Raw genomic sequence first — 25455 nt, forward strand, 5'->3', positions numbered from 1 at the left:
GAGTGGCAACACAAAATGGCGCCGGTTATGAAGAGAAGACACTACAACAGCTGCTCATTACCATGAGCGCACGCTTCCCGCACGTTGTCTGTGCTTTGACCGATCAAAGTATACCTGCGTGGCTTTACAAGCCAAGGATCTCAGCCGTCAAGTGTGAGTGATGATTAGGTTACAGTAAGAATCGGAACTGGGGCTTATTTTTGGTGTAGGGCTTATACCATGAACACCTTAGAAAAACCATGCTAGGCCTTACTCTCTGTTTAGGTCTTATTTAGAAAGAAATACGGTATATACACATACACACAAACATGCCAGGAAGTGCTCCTGGCATCACCCTTGAAAAGCAACTCTTGTGACCGGTAAACACACACAGGCAAAATACACAGCACCACCGAAAAAAGAAGGCAACCTCAGTGGGCACTAACAGCTTATTTACTAGCCAGTTAACACCTTGGCTGTAGTGCTAGGGACAAGAATTTCAACTAGCCAGGATGAATCAGGATCCCAAAACCATGTTTTGCAGTCAGCAAAAGTGAGAATTAGGTAAGTAATTCTGAACTTGTATTCTCAGAACCGCTTCTGCATAGGAAACAGTAAAATATTAATAGGCTAGACAGAGTCAACTACTGAAGTGCTTATCAGATTGCTGCATGATTTTCCATTTAAGTGATCTGAATACTGTAAACCAAATCTAGCATCCTTACAGCTACCGGTGCTTATGGGTCTACTTGCTTTTTAGCTTGAACTGCACACATATGTCACCTGCATCATGTGACTTACAGGTACATCTGATTTTGTATCTAGCATATTTCTCAGTGCTGCATTTTTCTCATTTTCTCCCTGAAAATGTACACAGCACCATTCCATTCGCTATCCCAAATCTAGCCTCTTCAGTTTTCTCTTAAAAGAAACCAGCCATTCTCGAACCAAACCACACACACACACACACACACACACACACACACACACACACACACACACACACACACACACACATTCTTCTAAGTACTTATATGCTGAGGAAACATGTTTTCTTTAACACTTTCTGTGAAGATGTGCCTCAAACCACTCCTAAATCCCTTCCATTACAGAAAAACAGACAACTTGATAGAATAGTTATAAATAGCAGAGTCCAGTTGTATAATTAGGACCAAGAATTTCATGGGAGAGGGTTTCTTCTCTTTCCATCCGGAATTAAGCATTAAGCTACAGAATCTTATTACAGATAATCAGGGTTGAGAAGGCAAATCAGGGCAAAGGTGTTGGGAAGATCATTAAAACTAATTTCTTTTACTAATCCTTTTCCCTGAGATGATTAAGATATAACTAGTACAAAAAATCTATACTTCATGGATATCAAAACAGAACACCCATTTGGATTTATCAGGACAGAAATAAGAAAGAAGTAGAAACACTCAGATGAACTTGCGTTTGAGTTTGTAGCTCTTCAATATCAGCCTAGGACAGCGATGGTACAGGTCCTGTCAGCGTACATGCAAGAAGGGCTGGCAAGTTTCCATGCAGTACATAAGTCAAAAGAAGATGTAAGCACAAATCAAATCATTTTTAAAAAGTTCTGTTCTGAAAGTGAACACCAGTCACATTCCTAACATTATTTATAATCGACATTTATGCTACCATTCACTTTGGTAAGCCCTTTTCTCACTAAAGCTGTATGCAGAAATGTGCCCACTGCAATGCATAAAATCATGCCAGTCTATTAGTCAGGTAGCTGAGCTATGAAGCATCTTAGAGAGCATAGTACAGATTCAACATTTTTAACATACAAGTCACCTTGTAAACAAAGTTTTCTGGAAATCAGGCATGTCCTGTCCTTCTGGGGTAGAGCTAGAGTGACCATAGAAGCATGAGTTTATTTGATGGTTAAGTTTTCTTCAGACAACATCCTTATGTAATCTGTTTCTTTCTGTTACCTGCAAACAGAATTTTATCATAGCTGTTATCAGTACATAAGTTAAAATGGATGTTGTTGCTTGAAGGAACTTGTGAATGTCAGTGAAGTCATAAAGTAAGCACTTGCTACCACTAGAGGGTGCAGCTGAAGTTGCTTCTGAAATAACAGGTACATGGCAACATTCTCTAAAGTCTCTGATTTCATAGTTCAGTGAGGTAACCAAGGACTGAAGCTTAAGAAGGATGCTAGCATGTTCCTAAGTGCCTTCAGCTTAGGGTACCTGCTTCATATGGCAGGTAGTTCAAGCCAAACAGCTGTTGTTGTATGCAGACATCAATACCTCATGGCTATTAAGGTCACTGAAGAGACATACAGGCATATAGGAAGGTAAACATCCATGTTGTCTCTACCTCTTACAATCCGAATACATCCTGTATATAAGGTCTTAAAATTCCTAGTACTGTCACAGCTTTACATTATAGCACAGAAAAACTGAGCCAACAAGACACTTAATCTGTTTTTATTAGACAGTCATCATTTTTAATAAGTGAAAACAAAAAAAAAATTGTTAATGTCAAGCTGCTCTGAAATTAAAAAGAAAAAGAAAGAAAAAAAAAAGTAACAAAGGACCAGCTACCCACTCGTCAAACTTCTCAACGACTGCTAGTTCTCCTGTAAACCATACAGCAGAATACTATATTAAGACTCAGATAGACAAATCTGAGTAAAATGAAGCCTATTACATTGAACAGTGAATCAGAAAACCATGACAAATAGCAATGCAGATCAACAGGAATGTATTTCTGTATTGCTGTAATGTGACCTCAGAAGTGAACATTTTGCAAGTAACAGAACATGAGTTTAAGCCTTACCCAAATTAGTGAACATTAACACTAAAGCCTCCTCTTTCAGTATGGCCTCTACATAAACAGTCTAGGTGGAGGTGATGCTCATGTGGCCTTAGGTCAACTGGTGCCCTAGGCAAAGGGGCTCCGCGGCACCCCCTACAACACCACCTGGTGCCCCCATCCTGGTCTCCCTACACCAGATAAATACTGGAAAAGCACCCTGCTACAGCGGCACCCTAGGCGGCCGCCTACTTTGCCTATGCCTAAGGCCAGCTATGTTACACTTGTACTTGGGAATATTGGCAAAGCTACTGCTTTAGCAGGTAAGAAAAAATATAGCCAGTTTCAGCTGAATAAACATGGCATGGGATACTACTCCAGAACTGTTAAAGTATGAACAGTAAAATTACCATCAGTTTTCTGTGATACAAGCAAAACATAAAATCCTCTAGAAAAGAACAAATTAAAACCATGTTAAATGTCAGGCTCACAACAATAAATATCTCTGTAAATGTGCATGCAAACTATTTAACTCCTCACCATAAGTCAAAATACATCCACAACCAAGACTCTACACACACATCTACATACAATAAAATGAATGCAAGTGAAAACACCATCTTAAACATGCACACATCCAAAGCTCATTAATAATAACCCCACCAAGGTTTTTAATTCTGCATGCTATTCACATTTGGGAGTTTTGCTTACAGTTGTGTGAGACAACCACAAATAAGTTGACAGATTGCTAAGAAGCAACATTTTATACATATATATATATATATATATATATATATATATATATATATATATATATACACACACACACACACACACACACACATATATATATATATATATATATATATATACACACACACACACACACACACACACACACACACACACACACATATATATATATATATATATATATATATATATATATATATATATATATGGGATCACTACTGAATCCCAAACATACAGAATACCGAACTTTAAAATACCGAGACTAAAATACTGAAAATACTGAATTCCAAAAATTTAGAAACGCGAATCACGCAATACCAAAATAAAAGCGCCAAGACATATGTTAAAGTACTTCCCGTTTTATACAAGACTTTGCTATAAAACACGTACTATTCCCTTAACAAAGTGTTCAATAGCAAAGTCATTGCAATGTCTGACGATCATTCTGATGCACCTGGCGTTCTAGGTGAACTCTATCCTAGGGTGCAATCCCAAAAGAATAAACATGTTCTGGTTATTCAAGTTTATGTATACCATTTAGAGAAAAGACGAATGGAAAGGTGCTATTGGTGCTGTAAATTAAAGCGGTGTAGGGGTTGCAAAGGAAGAGTAGTAACCGATTCACTGTCTGAAGGTGAGAAGCTAATAAAAACTATGACACACAATCATACAGGGGATCCATTTGAAGTTGACAAATACTCTGTGTGTGGTAGTTTGAGAGATAGGGCGGCAAAATCCAGACATCCACCCTGTATGTTAGTGGATGATGCTATGGCTTCCACTGCAATAGAATGTGCTCCCAATTTACCAAGTAAAAAGGCAATGCTCCAGCAGATTAGAAGAGTGAGGTGTAAGATAGGCTCAAAGAGTCATATTCACAATCTCACTCTAAATACTATAGATATGTGTATGTTTCCCTTTCAATTTGGCACTTTTATTGAGAAACGGCTTTCAGATTCTACATCCGGACATACTGTTATAGTGTTTACTACCATAAATAATCTACATGATCTAAGCATTGCAACTATATGGCTTATGGATGGGACTTTCTTTTGCAAAGGTTCACTATGTCGACAATTATATAGTATACATGGCATAGTTAAGTGTGAAGCATATAGCAAATCTGTTCCTTTGCTCTACTGTTTAATGTCGAAGAAATCTTTGAGAGCATATAACATGATGTGGCATTGCATTTTGTATCTGTTCTCATTGCATGAATTTCGATTATCATTAAAATTCATTTTGTGTGACTTTGAAGTAGCGTCTAATAAAAGCATAAGGCTGAACTTCAGAGATGTAAAGTCAAAGGGATGTTTGTTTCACTTCAGTCAAAATGTGTGGAGTAAGTTTTAGCAGCTGGGACTAGCCTCTCTGTATAATTCATCTCACACATTTCAGTTTGCTGTGAAATGTTTAGTAGCTTTGGCTTTTGTTAAAGAGTGTGACATGCTTCCTACATATCATATACTACAAGATACCTTTCCTGATGATGGTAAAGAACTTTTACAGTATTTCTCAGACTGGTATGTGTTAAGTCGTCCTTGTAAATTTAGTACCAGATCTCATGCAGTGACACGGTTTCCACCGTTATTTCCTATAGAGTTTTGGAATGTGTCTGAATTGAACAGATTATTTTTACCACATACTCAGAACTCGGTGGAGGCGTGGCATCGTCATTTAAAATGCATGTTAGGAAGCAAGGGTACTGATTTGTCTGTACTCATGACTGCTTTGTACAGAGAACAAAATCATGTGGATGCATTAAGGGAAAGACTTACTGCAGGTTGCCCTCCTTCCCCTAAGCAGAGGAAATTGATAACTCGACATAACCATTTTCAAGCTGTTCTGGAGCATCAGGAAGAGTATACGTGTATTCAGCTAGTTAAAGCTATAGCACGTTTATTATGGATTTAATTGTAAAGTTGCAACTGAGCCAGATTCTCGTAATTTGATTTTGAGTTTTGGGAAATGGTATCAGCATTTATGTACACAGATCTTCACTTATTTCTTTATTAGTATGTGCTTTACGTAGATAGCACTTAGTAGTTTGAGAAGTGCTGGGACTTGTGTTGTTTTGTTGTCGCTACACAGCTTTGCATCTACAGTTTTGTTTCATTGCACCGGTAGCATCCGAGATCGTCAAATAGTGTATTTTAATATTTTGGGCTTTCGGTATTGCGGTATTCGCATTTGTGAAATTTCGGCATTTTATCTTTTTCGATATTTTAAAGTTCGGTAATCTGTATGTTCGGGATTCAGTAGTGATGCCATATATATATATATATAGGAAATGGGCAAGGAAATTTGAACAGTCAGACTGCTAGCTACTTGTCCATCAGACCTGTTCTACACATAGCTGAAAGCTAGAGCAGGCCATCTATGCCTCACATTCAGTCACTGATTCCTACTTCCTCACAGACTTAAACTGTGCTCAGTGTTAAGGATCTGAAATCAGCGTTATGAGCTATTTCAAATGGAGCAAGGGTTATTTTTTCTAAAACAAAGTTGAGATTCCAAGCAGGAGCAAACCATTTTCTAGGGGGCCTGGTATGTAACACCCCTTTCAAAAACATTTTAATATGGAATGCACTGAAAGTGGAGAATCTATGGGCAGACATGCCAAAATGATCAACAAATGAACCTTGACGGAGGAGTAAGAAAGGCCTGAGGATAATATCTCACACAAATATTACAGAACCAGGGAAATAGTAGCCTTAAAAGAGTCCTGGTTCTTATCTTGGCACTAACTAGAAAATCTTTTCCATTTGCTAACATATGATTTTGTAGTAGAAGGTTTTCTTGCCTCCATTAACATCTGCTGCACACTCTCAGAAAATAGACGACTAAAATGTATTAAAAATGTGTCATTCAAGCAATTAGACAAAGATGTTTTAAGTTGGGATGTATCGCATACACCCTGCCCTGTGTGAGCAGGTCCAGTCTGTGAGGAAGCTTTTGACAAATTGCCCCTGCCATTTCCTAAAGAAGGCAGAAAACATGTTGCCTGGTCCAGAAGGAATTCATCAAAATGATTTTGAAGAGTCCTTCTGAATTATCAGAATGACCCTGGATAACATTGGAAAGGGTGGAAAGGCATACAGAAATATTTCTGTCCTAATTGAGAAAGCATCTGTTTTCCAGACCTTCTTGCATGGAGTCATGCAGTAGAATTTTGCCAATTGATTTTTGTGAATGGAAGCATATAGATCTATCTTATGTACTCCTCATAGCTGGTTCAACTCCTGGAAGACCCCTTAATTCAGCTACCATTCAAACGGGTCTGTCTGTGCTGATCCTGCTTGGCTTGTCTGCCGCCAGATTTTGATCTGATGAGATGTAAGATGCCTGTAGACTGACACTGTACTGAAAGGCTATATCCCACACTACCATGGCTAGAGTATACAGCGGGTAAGATCTAGATCCTTCCTGTTTATGTACCACATATCTGTCTGTAACCACTTCTAATTGTCCTGGGACCCAAAGATAATTACGGGAGTTGAAGATATTTAGTACTGCCAATATATCTTATGAATTTTTAACTGTGCGTTTGTTCCAAAAAAACTGAACTTTTCCTTCTATAAACACTGCTCCCCAAGCTAAGTCTGAAGTGTCAGTTGCTGCACACTGTGCTAGAGCTAGAAGGCAAAAACAGGAGACCAGGACTTAGATAACACTGTTTTTTCAACCAAAGAAGTTCCCTTTTCACAAATCCCACAACAGGAATCTCGAATGTTAGGGGACAGTGATGTTGGAATGATAATGATTTTAAGTATCACTGAGCTTTTTTCATATGGAGTCTTACTAGGGGAATCATGCATAACATGAATCCTGATATCCTGAGAAACCCTCTTGCTGCAGCTATGGTTTGAGTGAAAAAAAAACTCAGAAACAGATCTAGATATAGATCTACTTTTTTTGCTGTGGAAGAAAAGCTCTTTCAAATGAGGTGTCTAAGAGACACCCTGGGGAAAACATCCTGTGAGAAGGAGTAAAGAAAGATTTTTGGATGTTCCCCCAAAAGAAACACCAGACTCTGCATAGATAAAGTACAGTGGTGTAAGTAAATTTACCATGATAATAGATGTTTGAATGATCACTGCTGCAGAAGCCTAAGTTATATGGGTTAAATCATGCACAGAATATAACAGCCAGCCAGTTTCCAAAGCTTTAGGGCACCTTGCACATGCCCAAACTATTAGTCAACTTGAGTTGGGCTGACTAAAAAGACAGGTTTGGGCACCAAGTTCTTTGGAGCTTTCATGCCAACAGAGAAAGGGAGGTTGAGACCTGAAAGGACAAGGCTAGGAAAGACAAAAAAATAAAAGTCCACATCCTAGCATAAACAACAGACCAAAACACAAGGAGGGTGGAGGGAGGAAGCAGCTACTGCAGCAGTGCTCATTCAAACATTTACTGTTATGGTAAGTTTACTTACACAACTGTACAATGTTCTTCATATCGATCACTGCTGCAGTAGCCTAAGCTATATGGGTAGATTACCATAGCCTACAAATTTTGGGAGGTGGAAGGGGAAAGGTCCAAGAGCCCCAGGGAAATGGTTCTAGCAAAGCCTGATCTAGACCTATAGAAGGAATAAAGCTTGTAATGCCTTGTAAAAGTATGTACAGAGGACCACATTGCTGCTTCTAGAATCCAACCCTTTCCAAAAAGCCATGGATGAAGCCAAGGCCCTGTAATAATGGGTCTTGATCCTGCCAGGAATCATTTTGTTCTGGTGAGTATAACAAAAGTAATAGTGTTAGACAATCATTTGGAAATATTCTGTATGAACACAGGTTGCCCCTTCCTTACCTTCACAAGAAATGAACAATAGATCTGAAGATATAAAATATTTAGTTTTGTCAAGATAGTAATTGGGTGGTCGGTGGACATCCAAGGTATGGAGTATCCTTTCTCCCTCATTTTTAGGGTCAGTAAAGAAAATGGGGAATGGATAGTTTGGCTGAAAGTAAACTCAGATACCACTTTAACTATAAAAGACAGAGTCATTCTCAAAGAAGCACAGTCTCTGTGGAAAATGAGATGGGGTGACTCACTAAAAGAGCTCTGCTTGCAGAGGTCAGAGCAATCAGTAAAACTGTCTTCTATGTTAAAAATATCAAGTCAGCTAGATTAGCTAGTTCAAATGGAGCAAGTGCTAGCTTCCTAACACAAAATTAAGATCCCAAGAAGGGGCCACCCATTTTCTTGGAGGCCTCTTAAGTAAAACCCCTTTCAGAAACAATTTTGATATGAAAATGCCTTGAAGGAGGAGGATCCATGGGTAGACATGCTGAAATGGCCAATAAAAGAACCTTGATGGAGGTGTAAGAAAGGCCATAGGAAAGTAAGTCACACAAATATTGTAAAACCAGAGAGCAACCAGCCTTGGATGAGCGCTGACTATGTTGTTGCCACCAACTAGAAAACCTTTGCCATTTGCTAACATGATTTTCTAGTAGCAGGCTTTCTTGCCTCCATTAATACATACTGTATATCCTCAGTACCTAAAGGAGATTAAGACCCCATCACTCAGGCAGTTAGTTGAAGATGATTGGGGTTGGGGTGTATCAAACACCACTGATCTTGTGTGAGTAGATCCATTCTGTGAGGAAGCTTGTGATAATTGCCCATGGTCATTTCCAAAACAAAAAAATAAAGAAGAAAGGGAGAACTGCTGTTGCCTGGGACAAAAATGAAGTCACCACAATGATCTTGGGAAATTCCTTTTGAACCTTCAGAAGTACCCTGGATATCAGTGGAAAGGGTTGAAAAGCATGCAGGAACATTCCTGTCCAAGGGGAAAAAAGGCATCTGTCTTCCAGGCCTTCTTGCAAGGAGCCCTGGAGCAGAATCTTGTCAGATGATTATTTAGACAGGAAGCAAAAGGGTCTACTACAGGAATTCTCCACAGATGGATAAAATCTAGGAATATCCCCTGATCATGTTTGCATACTTCAAGGTCTGCCCTGTCCTGCTCAGCTAGTTTGCATACAATATTGCTCCGACAGACTGATGGAGTGAGATCATGCTGTGAAGCTATATCCCAAACTAACATAGCTAGTCTAGAAAGCCTCACCCAGTTTATAAATGTACCACATGACTGTGGTATTGTCTGAAACAACTGGAAGATGTCCTGGAGATAAAAGATGATTCAGAGAACTGACTGTCTTAAACAGTGTAAGCATTTCTTTTATATTTATGTGTTTGCGTCTATCTTAGATTTTCCACACAAATTGCACTGTTATCCCTCCTGAAACTGCTCCCCAAGCAAAGTCCCAGGCATCTGTGATGACTATCTGCTTAGTAACAGGGAGGGAGAAGGGGTGACACATATTTAGGAATATTTGCTGTCTCTGCCAAGTAATTTTTCAACTGACAAATCCTAGCAGTGGGGTTTAAAAACACATGGAATGTTGATGCTGGGACCAAAGAAACTTTATATACCATTGTCTTTCTCACGTGGAGTCTTGCCAGGGTTATCATTAAAATCATAGTGCCATGAGACCCAAAATCCCGAGGTATTCCCACGCAGTGACTGAAATTTGAGTTGTAAAACCTTACAAATAGATCAACTCTTTGAACTGAGGTGTCCAGCTGACACGAAGGAACACAATCCTGTGTGAAGGAGTCAAAAAGGACTTTTGAATATTCTCTTGGAATCCCTGCTTATATAAGAGATCTCTCAACCAAGTGAGAGATTCCTGACATGGAAAGACTCTGCAAAGATAAGCAAGTCATTTACAAATGGAAAAAAACAGGTACCCTGTAGCCTTGCAATGAGCTATAACTGGAGCTAGACACTTTGTGAACACTCTTGGTGCAGTGGACAGTCCAAAGGGTAAGGCAAAGAACTGATAATGTGATATGGGCACACAAAACCTTACAAACTGCCTGAAGTCTGGATGAAAAGCAATGTGATGATAAGCAACTTTGAAATGTAGTGTTACAAGGAAACTTGACAGAAGAAGAACATGTAACAGATTGTGATGTGAAGTGACATCATTTTGAAGTTAGGCACTGTCTCAAACAGATCTAGGAAAGAAAGATTCAGACTAATCTCCGCGCATCTTCTTTCTTTAGCACTAAAAGCATCCTTGGATAAAAACCTTCTATCACTCCCTGGTACAGGATGCAAAGAAGAACATGTAGAAATAAAAGAGTCTGGTCTGGCGGTTGAGGAATATCCCCTGGCAAGGAGGAATATCCTCTGACTGCCGTCTATAACCTTAATGAATAATCTTCAGAACCTGTTTGACTTTAACTATCTGCTGCAAAGAGAAAATGGAGATTCAGACTTTCTGAAAGGGAAAAGGAACTGCCAGGGTGAGAGAAGGGAACACGGTCTCTTAAAAAGTCAAACTTGACTACCTGAACTGTCCTTGATTTGGGGGGTTCCCAATTTCTTTTTGGAAAACACTCACCATTTAGTCAAAAGTGGATTAGGGTTACAGGATCCCTTAGAAAATATGAAAAAAAGAGGGCAGAAAAATCTTAGGGATTCCCTGATCAAATCACCCATTTAATCACACTTGATCAACTCTCCAGTAAAGGAACCAAAAAGTGTATTTCTAGCCAAAGGAGAAAATAAAATCTCATTTCCTTTTGGGAGGTTGTAAGAATGCAGCCTGGCAAACCGCCTCAGAACAGCACCAGGGGCCATAATCCTGGAAAAATTATCAACTGAATCATACACACAGTGTAAACAGAGAGCAGTGACTAGTACAATAGAAGAAACTAAATAATTTAAAGCAGATTTCTCCTCACAAGAAGAAACCGCAGAATAAATATTCCTCATGCTTTCATAATTAGTTAAAATAAACATCAACATGTGAGCCTGACAATTCAAAATTCTAAAAATCAAAGTTGCAATAGCATGAACTATTTTTCCATACCCATCAATAATGTTCCCATCCGTATCAGAGAGCAGGATAAGAATTAACTAACTTTTTAGTAGCAGTAGGATTAACTAAAGTTATAGCTGCTGGGTCAGGTTTAGAAAGAGTGTATAAAACTTAAAAAGACTGAAGATCTTTATACATTCTATCTTCCCTTTCTAGGGGCAGCAGACTGACTAGCAGAGATGCACACATCCGCCAAAACTGACAGAACTGGAGGAACTGGTGAAGGTTCAGGAAAATCCTTCTGGAACAGCTTGTAACATTTTCTGAGGAGCTAAGAAACCTCAGTGCTCTCCCACTGAAAACAATGACACATTCTGGAAATAGTCTCAAAGAGAGAGGAACCCCAAAGGGAGAATCAGAAACTGAGGTCTTCTGTGAGTCTGAATCAGAAAACTGAACAGAAAACCTGTATCTGTCCCTTTATCTGGAATCTCTTTATGAAAAGAGGTTTCCTTTCTTTTACCAGAAAGCAATAAATAAGAAGGATCGAAAGCCTGAATAAAACCCTGAGTCAAACCTAGTAAATTACTCCTGGTAAGGAAATTTGAGGAGGACTAGATACATGTTTAGTTTTCTGTTTATTTTTGACAGAAAAATGGGGTCAACAGAGTTAAAAATGGCAACAGCAGCTTCCCAGGGATGGACACAACAGTCTGACAAAACAGGGAAGCCTTCTCTGTTCCCTTCCTCAGGACCAACAAGAATGGCTCTCCCTTGTCTATTGAGGGGATCCCAACAGCTGCAGAGGACATGGCTAAGCCCTGGTCCATAGTGCCTGCAGGTGCTACACCAGAGGGATCTGGGGTTAAAGACAGTGTTCTGAGGTATAACAAATGCTCACAGAAGAGTAACCTATCTGCAGCTTAGGCAAATGGCTAGCCTGCTGTAGTGGCAAAGGCTGTTTGTTTAATTCTTCCTTTTTGTGGCTTTAAGATATACTGACCATGGAACTGACAGTTTGTTTCAAAGTCAAGCCAAAATGGTACTTTTTTCCTGGGGTAGACAAGCAGCAAAAGCCGGTAAAAATCTAAAGCCTTGAAAAGTCACTTTTCCACAGAAGACAAAGTAAAAAACATTTAGCTAGCCCTAAAAAGTAAATATACAAAAGAGGAACTAATTCACCCATTTGTAACCCCACCTGCTCCAGTATACAACCCCTAAGTAGAGCAGCATTACTTTGATGAAAATACTTAAAATGTGTAGGCAAAGGGCTTTCCAAATGAGCTCTTTTAATGTCTCTAATGTGCTCTTGGAACCTGGTTTTGAAAGCCCTTTGGCCTTCCCCGATGTAAAACAAATATTTTAAAATATAATACCTTGGCTCCAAGAGGGCTAAACAATGATTGTAATTGGAAGTATTTGATTAATTAATGTGTTAATTGTGTGTTAATGTTTTTTACATGCATGACTATTCAACAATGTGGTTCAGGTATGGATTTGTACTCCTTGAAGGCTTTTGGCCGAGGTGCTAGTGGTAATTAAATAAGCAGTTCTACTCTTTCTGTGGCTGTGTTTTTTTTTATTTTGGAATTTGGTGTGGTTATGCTCTATTAATTTTACTTGAAACTATGAATAGAGAAAGATGAAAAACTGCAGTAGCCTGCCAGGCATGTCAGTGTTATGTGCTAAAAGCTGCTAGACATGCTGATGGTAACAGTAGGGCATGGACTTTTACATTTTTGCATCACGTGCAGCTGCATTTGAAACTGTGTACATGTATTCACAAAGCCTATCAGGCCTATACATGACTGCCACATTACTAGGGTTACTAAGATAAAAATGTAGTTTAATCTTTAGCTTTCAGCTTATACAGCCCCCTTTCTAACTTATCATGTTGGGCCTGAACTGCAAGGTAAATAATTATCTAGTCATACTGCGGTGCTTCAGTGGTTAACATTGTTATCTCACAGCAAGAGGTTCTCTGGTTCAATTCTCGGCTAGGGTGCTTTATGTGCAGAGTCTGCATGTCCTCCCTGCGGTTGTGTGGGTTTCCTCTGGGTGCTCCAGTTTCCTCCCACATTCCAAAGACATGCAGTAGGTGGGCTGGAAACTCTAAATTGGCCATAGGTGTGAGTGTCTGTGTGTGTGTGTGTGTGTGTGTGTGTGTGTGTGTGTGTGTGTGTGTGTGTGTGTGTGTGTGGTACAGATGAACTACAGCAGCAGGGCTAGCCAACTGGCAGTGTAAACTTTGTCTCGAGATGATTGTCAGTATTGAAATAATACCCCAACCCCATGTGCAAAATGGGAAAAGGGGTTGAGGATGGATGAATCCAAAGTACATACCATCAAATATGGCATACATAAAGTAGGTAGCTATGTAACTTTAATGCAATATTAAGGAGGAGTCAGAAAGTCCACTCTCCATTAAAGTAATGTTAGTTTCTTTAAGCCAAGTAATGTTAATGATCATGTCAGTAAAGAAAAATGAATGTGTTTAGAACCATTTATTTGGTAATAGAAACTTAATTTTTCACTTATATGATATCATGTTACTACCAGGCAAACTTCTCTTGAAGAAGGTCTGCGTTTTTTTATTCTTTTATGAACCTTTAGAGACTATATGAATATAACAAAAGAAAGCAACCAGATTTTAGTCTTTTTCTCAATGAAATGAGGCAGGAGTAAGGAAAAGAAAATGAAAAAGGCACACCCTTCACTGTATTTTAAAGTGGTTTGAAAAAGAAAAGCAAAGTTGAAAACAGCTAAAGTAAAACAATCCAGGCATTCAGTTCTGTTTTAAATATTTTCTTTCATAGATGTACAGTGTCTATAGATGTACACTATGATTAACCAGTACAATGAGGCCATGCAAACATGTTCACGTGTTATGTGCTGCCCACAGATACCTCATATGCTACAGCTATTTCTTAAATAAAAGTCCCTAGGTGGAGAGGAGCACCTGTACACATGCTATGGCATTTCTGAGTCATCTTGGTACAAAGTTAAAGTACCTGTCAAACCAAGTCGGTGCACAGGCTGAACAGAAAGTTTGTGACCTCTATGTCAGCCAGAAAATCATATTTTTAAAGATGAACAAAACACTGTAAACATGGCAGAAAAATGCAACAGCTATGGAAAACGTACTACATACATTTGTTTGTACAGTGTTGTACAGCAAATATAAGGTGAATATCTACTGTACTCTGAAAGTTTAGTCTGTGTATTTAAAGCCAAAATATCACCACAGTATGTCCTAAGTGTTTATACAGAATATTATTACAGTCCAGGGAATATACACTGAACACAAAATATGGCTTGTGTGTGATTACACTGTAAATAACAATACAACCATAGTCCATCCAGCATTAAATACATTAACATTTTTTTAATTTTTATAAATAATTTGCAAAACACAATACTGAATGTTAAACAGGAAACAGTGTTTTATTTGGTATCACTACACTGAAGGTTGCACAGTATGGATTCTGGCTCTAAGTGGCAAAAATAAAATGAGTGTAATTTGCAGCGCAGGAATTTTCCTAGGTATACACCATCCCGCTGCCCCTCCTAGTATCAACGGTCCCAGAGGAAGTAACCCAAAAGCCAGTCTACAGCTCTATTATACTTAACCTATAATTGTTATGGTATCAAATAACTATCAACTACTGGCTGACTTGAAAATCTCTCAGAATTTCAGTTTATGCTGCATCAGGTGTTACACAGAGTTTGAGAAAATAACTACAAAAGTGTTGCCGTGTAGATTTTATGATAAGGTTATTACCTCCACCCCCTCACTTATGTCCATATGCAGCTGGGATTTGTGGTATACCTCTGAAAGTGAGCTAGAGCTAGCTTCAATGTGAAGCTGAAAAGGAAATACCCTGTACAGCCTCAAGGTATGTATCTTTAAAAAGTAACACTGTACAAATGCAGGTTATGCATCAAAAACAGAAACTCCCTGTACAGTCACAAGCTGAGCATCCATGTACTGCAATCTGTAGACTTCCAGGCAGCTGCTCACCAGAATAGAAACATAACATGATGAAGCACAGTGGAATGAGCACCTTATCCTGGCATCACATTGAAAAGGGCATATATAAAACCAGTAGGATTGAAAGTGTTAATGTGTGCTACAATAAATTTCATAAAGATACAGGAAGCTGATGCAGCCTGAATACACAGGTGGGGTTGGGGCCCCCCACACCCTCTTCAGTCTTATTCTCATCTCAGGCTGCACAAGGTCCAGTTTAAAGCAATACTCAGTTCTGCAGAAAAAAATACACTTATTTTTACCTTTCACTATGGTTCACAGCCTCAGTAAGAATAATTAAGGGGTACCTGAATCAAGGGGCTTGCAGCCCTCAAAATTAATATCATAAAATGTACTTTTGATTTCATTAATTCACAACATAACGTAGATATTTTTAAGACAACTCATATTTATTACATTTACACTAATAAAAAATATATACATATGCAATCCCGTTGTACAGTAATTCACAAGTTAGACATCCCAATAAATTATGATAGTGGCGAGTGCACCAACAACTTAATTTTACAAAATGTTATCAAAAACAATGATTTCAGACCTGCCTAGGATGCATATTTTCATTTAGCATTGCACTCCCCAGAATTCACCTCATCACGTATTGATAGCATGTATACTTTACAAAATGAAATGACATATTTATAAACTTCAATCACAGCAGTCAAAAAGGTGAATATAAACAAGTGAAGTTTCATTATGTAAATCTTTTTTATTTCCTTATATAAATATTTAGTGTGTGTGTGTGTGTGTGTGTGTGTGTGTGTGTTTGTGTGTGTGTGTACAACTGTGTAAAAAATGTCAGAAAATCATTTCTGCTTCTTGAAAAACAGGTCTAAATAATTTTAAATTATTGAAAGAAAGCAATATGAGGGTATTTGTAACTAGGTGGATTAGCAACTGGTTGAGGAGATGTAGGGTCAGCCACTTTCAGATGAAAAGAAGATAACAGCAGGGGTCCCTCAAGGCTCATTTCTGGGTCCAATTTTATTTGGAATCTTTATGGCCAGTTTTCCAGGGGATAAAAATGTATAGATGATTACATATGGAGATGATGTAAAAGTTAGTTCCGTTATCTGTGGTTTACCTCATAAATTCCCCTTACACTCATATTTGGATAATTTATTTGGTTGGACCTCTGAGAATGATATGAAATTTAATGTCAGTAAAACACGTTATACATTTTGGGGAAGGGAATCCTAAACATGTTTATATTTTAGAGATATTAGGATTAAGGATGCTAGATTGTAAAACATATGGGTGTTAAAACTGCTAACTCTGTCTTGGTCCTCATTTACTTGATATTTTCACAAAGTGGTAATGTGAAATGAATAATATTTTTTAGAGGTATATTTAGTAGAGACAAGGAGGTTTTACTTCCAATTTATACATCCATAATTAGGCCTATTATCGAGTACTGTGGATTTTTATGTGTGTTTGATAGAGTTCAGTTAGATTGGAAAGAATTCAAAGGCATTTTACTACAAGGATGCAAGGAATGTTGGGTGTAAAACTTCATAATAGACTAAAACTGTTTTCTTTGTTTCCAATTAAGTATAGGTTAGTTAAGGGTGATCTAATCATTACTCATAAAATTGTTAAAGATTATGGTTTTGGGGGTGTTGAGGGTATATATAGTAGGACACATTAACTGAACACCAAGAATTATAATTATTTTGTTGATGAACTTGTTGGTATATTTCATTGGAGAGCTAGTTTGTGCTGGAGTAATATTCCATTATGGGTTAGAAAATCTGAATCTGTTAATTCCTTAAAAAAATGTGATAAGGACTGGATCAAAGGCATTTAACCCAGGGCTTTATGGCAGAAAGATCTTTGCTTTTACAGGTTTTGAGCTTGTTCTTCCTAACAATGAACATTGAATACAGAAGCCATTCATCGTATTATTATGTACAAAATGAGGTATGCTTAACATGCAAACGGTCTCTAGTTATTCTATAATTGGTAAAATACCTGGAATAATTTCCCATTTCAAACACATGAATGTTTTCACAATAAAAAGAAGAAATGCATTGCAAACATATACAGAAGTTACTTAAGCACTAGAGACAAGTCATATTTTATTTACAAATACATATTATTTTTATTAATGAAGAAATCGGGAAAAAAATCACATATTTCTTAATTGTTCTTTGTTTTACAAAGATTGTGAGTCATATTCAGAAATATTCCCAAGTGGTGATTATTTCCATTGCACAGACAGCCCTACCACAGTACTTTAACATGAAGATGAGCAACACCACAGTGGGCTGTGTCTGTACACTTGGTAAATGCTAATGAGGCATTCTCGGGGAAAGGCATATGCTAATTAGCCATGTCCTCTCCTCCGGAAATTCTTCCGGTAAAGCATCTATGCAGCTGCATAAAGTTATATGGGTGCTCCTGGCTGCTTGTGTTAATGAACATGGCCAAGAGATCATGTTCACTCATCAAGGAAGAGGTAAGTGTGGGGCAGTTTGGCAGTCGGGTAGTGTTAGAGGTTGCGTTCATATGTATGTGTGTCTGCCTGGGACTTCACAGTAGGGGGACTTAGTGAGGCGTAGTTTATGTATGTGTACATTCACGAATGTATGTGTAGGGTTTGGGGAGGAACTGTCACATCTACTGAGGAAATCCTGCAACATGGTGGGGGGTGGACAACACTAGACACCTGGGATGATTTTAATATCATGTGTTAACAGTACTTATGTTTGGGGAGAACACTAGAAACCAGGGGAAAACTCTACACTATTGTGCCTTAATGGCACTTAAGATGTGGGCAGGGGAAATGCTAGGCATCAAGGATAACAGCACACATTATGCCTTAACAGCACAAGGTAAAGGGAACACCAGACAATAGGGATACTATAAATATTGTGCCTAAAATGCACTTATTCAAAAAAAGAAAAAAGATAATGTGGGTCGGGGGAGACACTAGAAACCAGGGAAACTATAAATAGCATGTCTTAAAGACACTAAAAATATTCAAACCCTGAACCCTTTCACAGAAGATACTAGTCCCCAGCGTCTCTACTAGATACCAGGGATGATGGTCAATAATAATTAAAGCTTGAAAAAATAACCAAGTAAAGAGACTTTGAACCTTGCAGCCTTGATACAAAGCTACAGCATAATTAACCTGCTACTCTAACAGATACGTTAGTGTAGCACGGGATTTCCTTCCAGTATAATAAGGCTCTCAGACAGGATCCAAACACCACAATGTTTGTGAGTTATGAGCTAGAGGAACAGCACACTATAAGTATACCTCTCAAACTCGTAGAGCAAGAAATCTGGACAAAGTCAAAAAAATCAGGGGGACAAAGTCCCATAATCAGGGAAAAATTCCTGTTACAAACTTAAAAAGTTGCTCAAATAACATGTTTCACATTAGCATGCATTTAGAAGGATATGAAGTCTGAAACACAAATGTCTGTTACTTCTATGCAAACTGCAGTCTCCAATGGTTTGACAGAAAACGACACGTTTTATGAGGAACAGAGCAAAACTATGAGGTGAAAATCTAGACATTCTGAGAAAACCTGGACAGTTGAGAGGGATGGGAGTATGCCCACTTGATGGAGGCTTCAGGACAAGGTCTGGAGGAACACTAGATGACAAGGATAATTTTAAAATGTGATTGTGAGACACGTAAAATGTCAATAGAGCAACAGTCGAGTATCATGGCACAGTTTCACCAGAATAAGAAGTATGAAACTCTAATGTGTGCCATTATTAACTGTAACAATCTGTGATTCGCAAGTGCAGGGAAAACAGAAGGACACATTGCTGATGTATTATCTACCCCAAGAAAGTGCAGATCTGTACTTGCAATAGTTAACTGAGATTCATAGAAATGGAAATGAGCCAATAACGAGGTCTTTCCTTATTGCGGCTAATGAGTCAATGGATCACAAAAGGGTCTGTATCATATATTCGAAAGTTGACAATGTCGAACTCTCTAAAGAGCAAAAATGCCGGAACTTGAAGTTCTGTTGTTGAGATTGCACTACAGTGAAGATCGGAATATTTTCCCTTTCCTCACTGTAGTGCAATCTCTGAGCTGATATATTATATATATATATATATATATATATATCTATATATCTATATATCTATATATATATATTTAGCGGGGGGGCATAGCCCCCCACAATAAGGAGTTCGAGGTCTGGCATTTTCACTCTTTAGAGCATTCGACACTGTCAACTTTCAATTATATGATATAGACCCTCCCAAAAAAAAAATACTTCATTGTTTAAAAAACAGCCTTTTTACCACAGCCCTTACCGTACTATGCTTCTTTCTGAATCCCAAAGTATGAATTTTCTAGTTCCAATGAGAAAATACTACAAATATAGATTATATAACGGGGTATATGAAAATATAAAAACTATTTTCATCATGCACTCAAATTATGGAAGTCTCACTCAAGACTTTGACAGTTATTCATTCTTAAGGGCAAAGTGCCCTCAGTGAAAGTAAGCCTAATAGATTCACATACCGCATTGCAAAGCCAATGGGTGGGTGGGTCCCATTTATTACTAATATTGTGGTGCAGATAAAGACTCTGAAAAGACTGGGTCTGATGGAGTTAGGGAGAGAGTTTGTATGGTAGGCAGAGAAATTATTTATTTTATTTATTATTTTTGTTAAGTGAGGTATTGAACTGATCCACAGAGGACCTGCTTCAGAAGAAACATTATTAGCAAAACAGATTTCATTTTCCTAGTCTTCATGAAGGAAAAAAAAAACAAGATAGTTGTTTCATTACTGCAGTTTATGCAACTAATTGCATATAAATAGTACACATCAGTGCTTTTTGTGGTTAGCTGTAGGGTCTATGTGCCAGGTAACTCTATGGATACAATGGACTGTTACATCCTCCTGCCTTTCAAAGAAAGTAATTTTAAGACAGCCACATTAACATGGTTGGGATAACAGTGATTTACTGAGATGCATTAACACTGTAACATTATCTGCAATGGTAAAATGTTAACAGAACTACTGTGCTTATCACTGTGCTTCCTTAGGCCTTGCATTACGTAATTATTAACTTCACAACTATGTCCTTTAAATACTTACACTGTAGCTGCACCGTTCATTAACAAGGATTCTATTTGCAAATGTTTCATTATGAGCTTCAATCAACAAAGTCCGCTCTTTCCAGTTCAAACTATTTTTCTGTATAAAGTAGACATATTCAACACCAGCAATCTGAAAGCACATAAAAAGACAAAAAAAAAATTAGTTAAGCTGCTAAGACAGTGATGTAGCTTTTTCAAACTATGTGCACTTAAATGAGTAATAGATTGTTAACAGGCTGGTATGTATTTAGTTGTATACAGATGGCATACCTTGACATGTACTGATGAATAAGGCTCAGACCCTGTGATATATTGCAGTACAAAGTCCTATACCAACAATAAGTACATATCTCTCATATGGACTCGCATATTAAGTATGGACTTAATATTACATATTTTGCAAGGTGTACACAAATGTATACATAACAGTACACTAACAGGCCCATGATCATATACAACAAAAAGAAGCATCATAAATGTCTGCTATGAGATCCTTAGATAAACAATCCTAGAAGAATATGGCCGACAACTACCTCCCATCTCCGGCTGCTGCTGTTTGGTAATAAAGTAAACTGAATTACATAATATACCAACAACCATCACAAAATACAGCAAGAAGTCCTGGAATTCATGCTTCATTCCCACCATGAAAAGAACAAGTATAAAATGTATATAGTTTCATATTCAGTTACCTCTGGCCTTTATCTAATGAGTCTTTATGAAGATGGATTTCTTCTACATGAAATACATCTTACTAGTACTCATCCAAACACACAAACTGGAATGAAGGTACTTAAGAGTATTATAGTTACTAAGCAATGCTGGCAAGTCATTCTGGCATCTAGGAACCGGCTTGGGTTTGAATTCTTTGGACCTATAAGTGTGGCTTCTTTTCTGTTTTAGTTTAAATTTACAATTGTTTCCAATTTGTCTAGTACGTATGTGCTAATGTGGGGTATTGTCAGCTATGCCAGGAGATGTAGGGCAGTGGATGTGTAACACATGCCAGCATAGCTAGCTGGAGTTTTGTAAAGAATTATATGTCATTTGTTTATCAAACTGATTTGTACAGGTGCTTGTGCTGAAAATGTATTTGTAAAGCTGCTTGTGTTAAAAATGGGGTCTATATTACCTAATCATAACGTCAAATAACTGAATACCATAACATCGATACATAAACATTGGATGCCTATAACTACGAAACACCTAAATGATGACATTTAAAACGTTGAATTACCATAGTTGGCCAACATCACAAGCCTGGGTTGCTGGTAAACAACTAAATAAACTAAATGACACCTAACCACCTAATGTGAAATACATAGTAAATAATATACACAAATAGCCCAGTAGTGCTGCACAATAAACATAAAACAGTATATTAATATACTGGAACGTTTCTCCCTGGGCCTCCGCTGAAAATTGTCTTTGTTCCAAGTCGGACTTTCCCGGTTATGTGTTGATATTATGGTGTTTGGTTATTTGAAGTTTCGAATTGGTAATATAGACCCTTAAAAATGTACCAACAGTGGGTCCTGCTAGACAGAAAAGAAATACACCTTTATGTTCGACTATATTGTAACTGTTGACATTAATATACTGTAACAGAGGATACTGAAAGAGAAGAGGTTAATCTCAGTCCAGCTAACCTTGAAAAATAGTCTGAAATTAAATTACCTGGTTTAGGCCATAAAGATTGTATGTTACAGTTCTGAATGCAGCCAGAGATGCAACGTCTGTGAAAACAAGGGCTAGGAATCCTACTGTATTGTCCTTAGTAGTGAACTAATTGTTACGCTGGAAGCATGGAAGTGTTGAAATGGTTTTATAGCTTCCAGATGCTGTAATACATCTTAGCAAAGCTCTATGTGTGCATTATAATACATGTGTGCTAGATTCTGGTTCAATTTCTAGTCAGGGGGGTAGTGTGGGAACCAGAGTCAGATGACCATATGTGATGTCATTCTATACCCAGCACTGAAATTATATTTAGATATTAGTGTGAGATGTCACTTAGCTGTCAGTAGTCTGTTTTTTGAAACCTGACAAAGAAGGATCAGTCACCAACATCATCTTGCCTGTAAGTAACCAGGGAATAGTAATTCTTTAGATCAGTCAGGAAAATATAGTGAGATTAGTTAAGTAGTGAGATTGGTTAAGTACTGTTTTTCTGTATCTGTGTGAATCTATCCATATGTGTTAACTTTAATATTTCCTGTGAATGCAACTCTGGTGTTTATTGTAAGTAGATATTTTGCATTCTTGTGTTCTTTTATTATTTATTATTAAATATATTTAAACTTTTCATTGTGGCTGGTCTTTTAAGAGAATATTTTAGCCTTTGAGAGTACTTATATTTATTTGGTGACACTATGGCCACTCCTGAACGGCTTGCTGCATTGGTCAAACACTACCATTTGTATTAGTATTAATTTTACTCAGTATAATTGGGTACCCTTGTAACAGCCTCACAGCAGCTGGCTTTGGAGTGTCCTAGTGGCAGTAACTACCTTTCAGTCTGAGCAGAGGGGGCATAGCTAGTAAATCTGCGCCAGCCTTTCCCAGGTATGTGTGTGTGTGTGTGTGTGTGTGTGTGTGTGTGTGTGTGTGTGTGTGTGTGTGTATATGTGTGTGTATATGTGTGTGTGTATGCGCACGTGAATGTACATAAGAAAATCAAATCTCAAAGACTGTGTGTGTCAGCTACTTGGAGCAGGGACACAGAGTGATGGTATCCCAAAGAGGATGGTAGAGGACTTGGATTGAAACACTCAGCTGAGGGCTCAACTCTATAGCTGTGGTCAGTGAGGAGTCTTATTTGGGGCCTGGTGAGAGAGAGGGAAACCCAGCCCCAGGATGGGTATGTGCTCCCTGTGTGTTTTTACAGGAAATTGTGTTGGTGCAGAGAGCTGCATCTGGAAATATTGTGAGTATCCATTTTTGTTCCAAATTGACTGCTGACCTAGAAGAGGGGTGTCACAAGGTAACTCATTTTTTTTGCTGAGGAAATGGCCCAGGTTTGCACAGTATTATCATTAAGGGAAGTAGGTAGCTTGGGAAATGTTTAGATGCAGGTTTGTAGATGTTCAAAAGGTCACTGCTGAGTAGTATAAAGCAATATGGTACATATCCTGCCAAGAATATCAGATACCTATCCAATACATTAACAGTTTTGGATGCCTTTATGGAGTACCGAACATCCGTGGTTAATGGTGTTAGTTTTGCATCAGTGATCCATTTGAACATCTAACTATGTTCATCATTAATTCACTGTTGCTCTAGCATAAAGGTATACTAGATGAGTGTCAAACTTTAGGAAGCAAGGATGGTGGAAACAGGACCAGAATCCAGAAAACCATGGAGAAAAGAACTTAGTGAAAGTGTGTGGGGGGCTTTTTCCATGATGACAGAACTGAATAGCCTGATGTGACCATTTAGAAATAGTTTGCTTGAAAACTGGCTGTACTTTTTTTGCTGCCTTCAAAGAAAATAAAGAGTTGACCTGACATTCTAAAAGCTTCTGTTTTGTCCAGATAGCACCCAAGTTACGTGTGGACATCTAAGGTGTACAGAATTCTCTCCCCTCTGTTCTCAGACTCTGGAAAGAACACAGGGAAGTGAACAAAGTGATTCACAGTACATTCAAAAACAACTTTAGGCATAACAGTAATGTTTGGGCTAAGACTCACCCTGCCTTTATGGAAAAATCAAAAAAAAAATACTGAGAAAGACATGAGGGTTTACAATGCAGATGTTGTTGTTGTTTGTCTTTCGGCTTTTCCCAGTAAGGGATCGCCACAGCGGAACTCCGGTCCATTAATGATTGGCAGTAGATTTTTACGAAATGCCAAGGTGCCAGCTCAACACCCAACCTTCAACGAAGGCACGCTCATTTACGCACGCATGTCTTTCGAACACTACCCAACCGCGGGGAGGACATGCAGACTCCACACAGAAGGCACTCCCAAGCCCAGCTGAGAATCGAACGGGAGAACTTCTTGCTGTGAGGTAACAATGCTACCGCCATACCACCGCGGCATATACAGGGTTTACAATGCAGATACAACTCAAATATTCATCTTGTAAAAGATAGAACAAAAAGTAAGAGACTTGTTTTCCAAGTAAGAAACTTCAGGGAAAAATACGCTGCAAGTTCAAATGAAGATACAGTCAGCTTTTCTAATACAAAATTAAGATCCCAGAATGCAGCCACCTGTTTTCTAGGCAGTCTAGTATATATATATATATATATATATATATATATATATATATATATATATATATATATATCCTTTAAAGAACTGCCTGACTTAGAAAAAGGAAGAACGTGAGGGAATCTAATAGCATAAAAGCAGAAATAGCTGAAAGATACATTTTTGTAGAAGTGTAAGACAGACTTGATCTGAGCAATCCACACAACTACTGGAGAACCTCTGAAACCCCCACTGGATGGGATAGCTCTTGGTCTCTTACAGCACCAACCTGAAGATCTCTTTGACTTGGCTAAATGTGATTTTTCTAGTAGCAAGAGTTGTAGCCTCCTCTTAACACCTGTTGCACGTTCTCTGAAAAGAGATACCTATCATCCACACAGTACATTACAGTTTAAGAGAGTTGGGGTAGAGGAGAGATCCTTTGTCCTTTGTGAGTAAGTCCACTCAGTGAGGAAGTTTTTGGTAATTGCCCCTTGCCAGGAGCATGAGAAGGGAGAACCAATGTTTTCTGGGTAAAAAGAGCGTTACCAGATGTATTGCTGAAGAGTCCTTCTTTATTTTAGTAATACTCTGGTTATCTGATTAAAGGGGGTAAGGCATAAAGGAAAATTCCTGTCCATGGTAAAGAAAATGCATCTGTTTTCCAGCCCTTTTTGCAAGAAATCCTAGCACAAAGTTGATGTAACTGTCAGTTGTGAAGAGAGGCAAACAGATCTACTTGGGGAGTTCCCCACAGGTGGCCAGTCTTC

At 38.2% G+C, this 25455-nt stretch overlaps 1 protein-coding gene across 3 annotated transcripts in view; it reads right to left on the reverse strand.

Moving 5' to 3' along the window:
- LOC122816582 (SEC14-like protein 5) overlaps positions 1-25455 on the reverse strand; it is a 1360693-nt gene that overhangs the window by 694885 nt on the left and 640353 nt on the right. For all 3 annotated transcript variants that reach the window (XM_044089470.1, XM_044089469.1, XM_044089471.1), the window contains exon 4: positions 20491-20622. In XM_044089470.1, coding sequence (XP_043945405.1) covers positions 20491-20622 — 132 coding nt within the window. The remainder of the gene's footprint in view (positions 1-20490; positions 20623-25455) is intronic.

Source organism: Protopterus annectens, chromosome 12.part0 (assembly GCF_019279795.1).
Source record: "Protopterus annectens isolate FY-2018-M chromosome 12.part0, PAN1.0, whole genome shotgun sequence".
In the NCBI taxonomy this organism is placed as follows: domain Eukaryota; kingdom Metazoa; phylum Chordata; order Ceratodontiformes; family Protopteridae; genus Protopterus; species Protopterus annectens.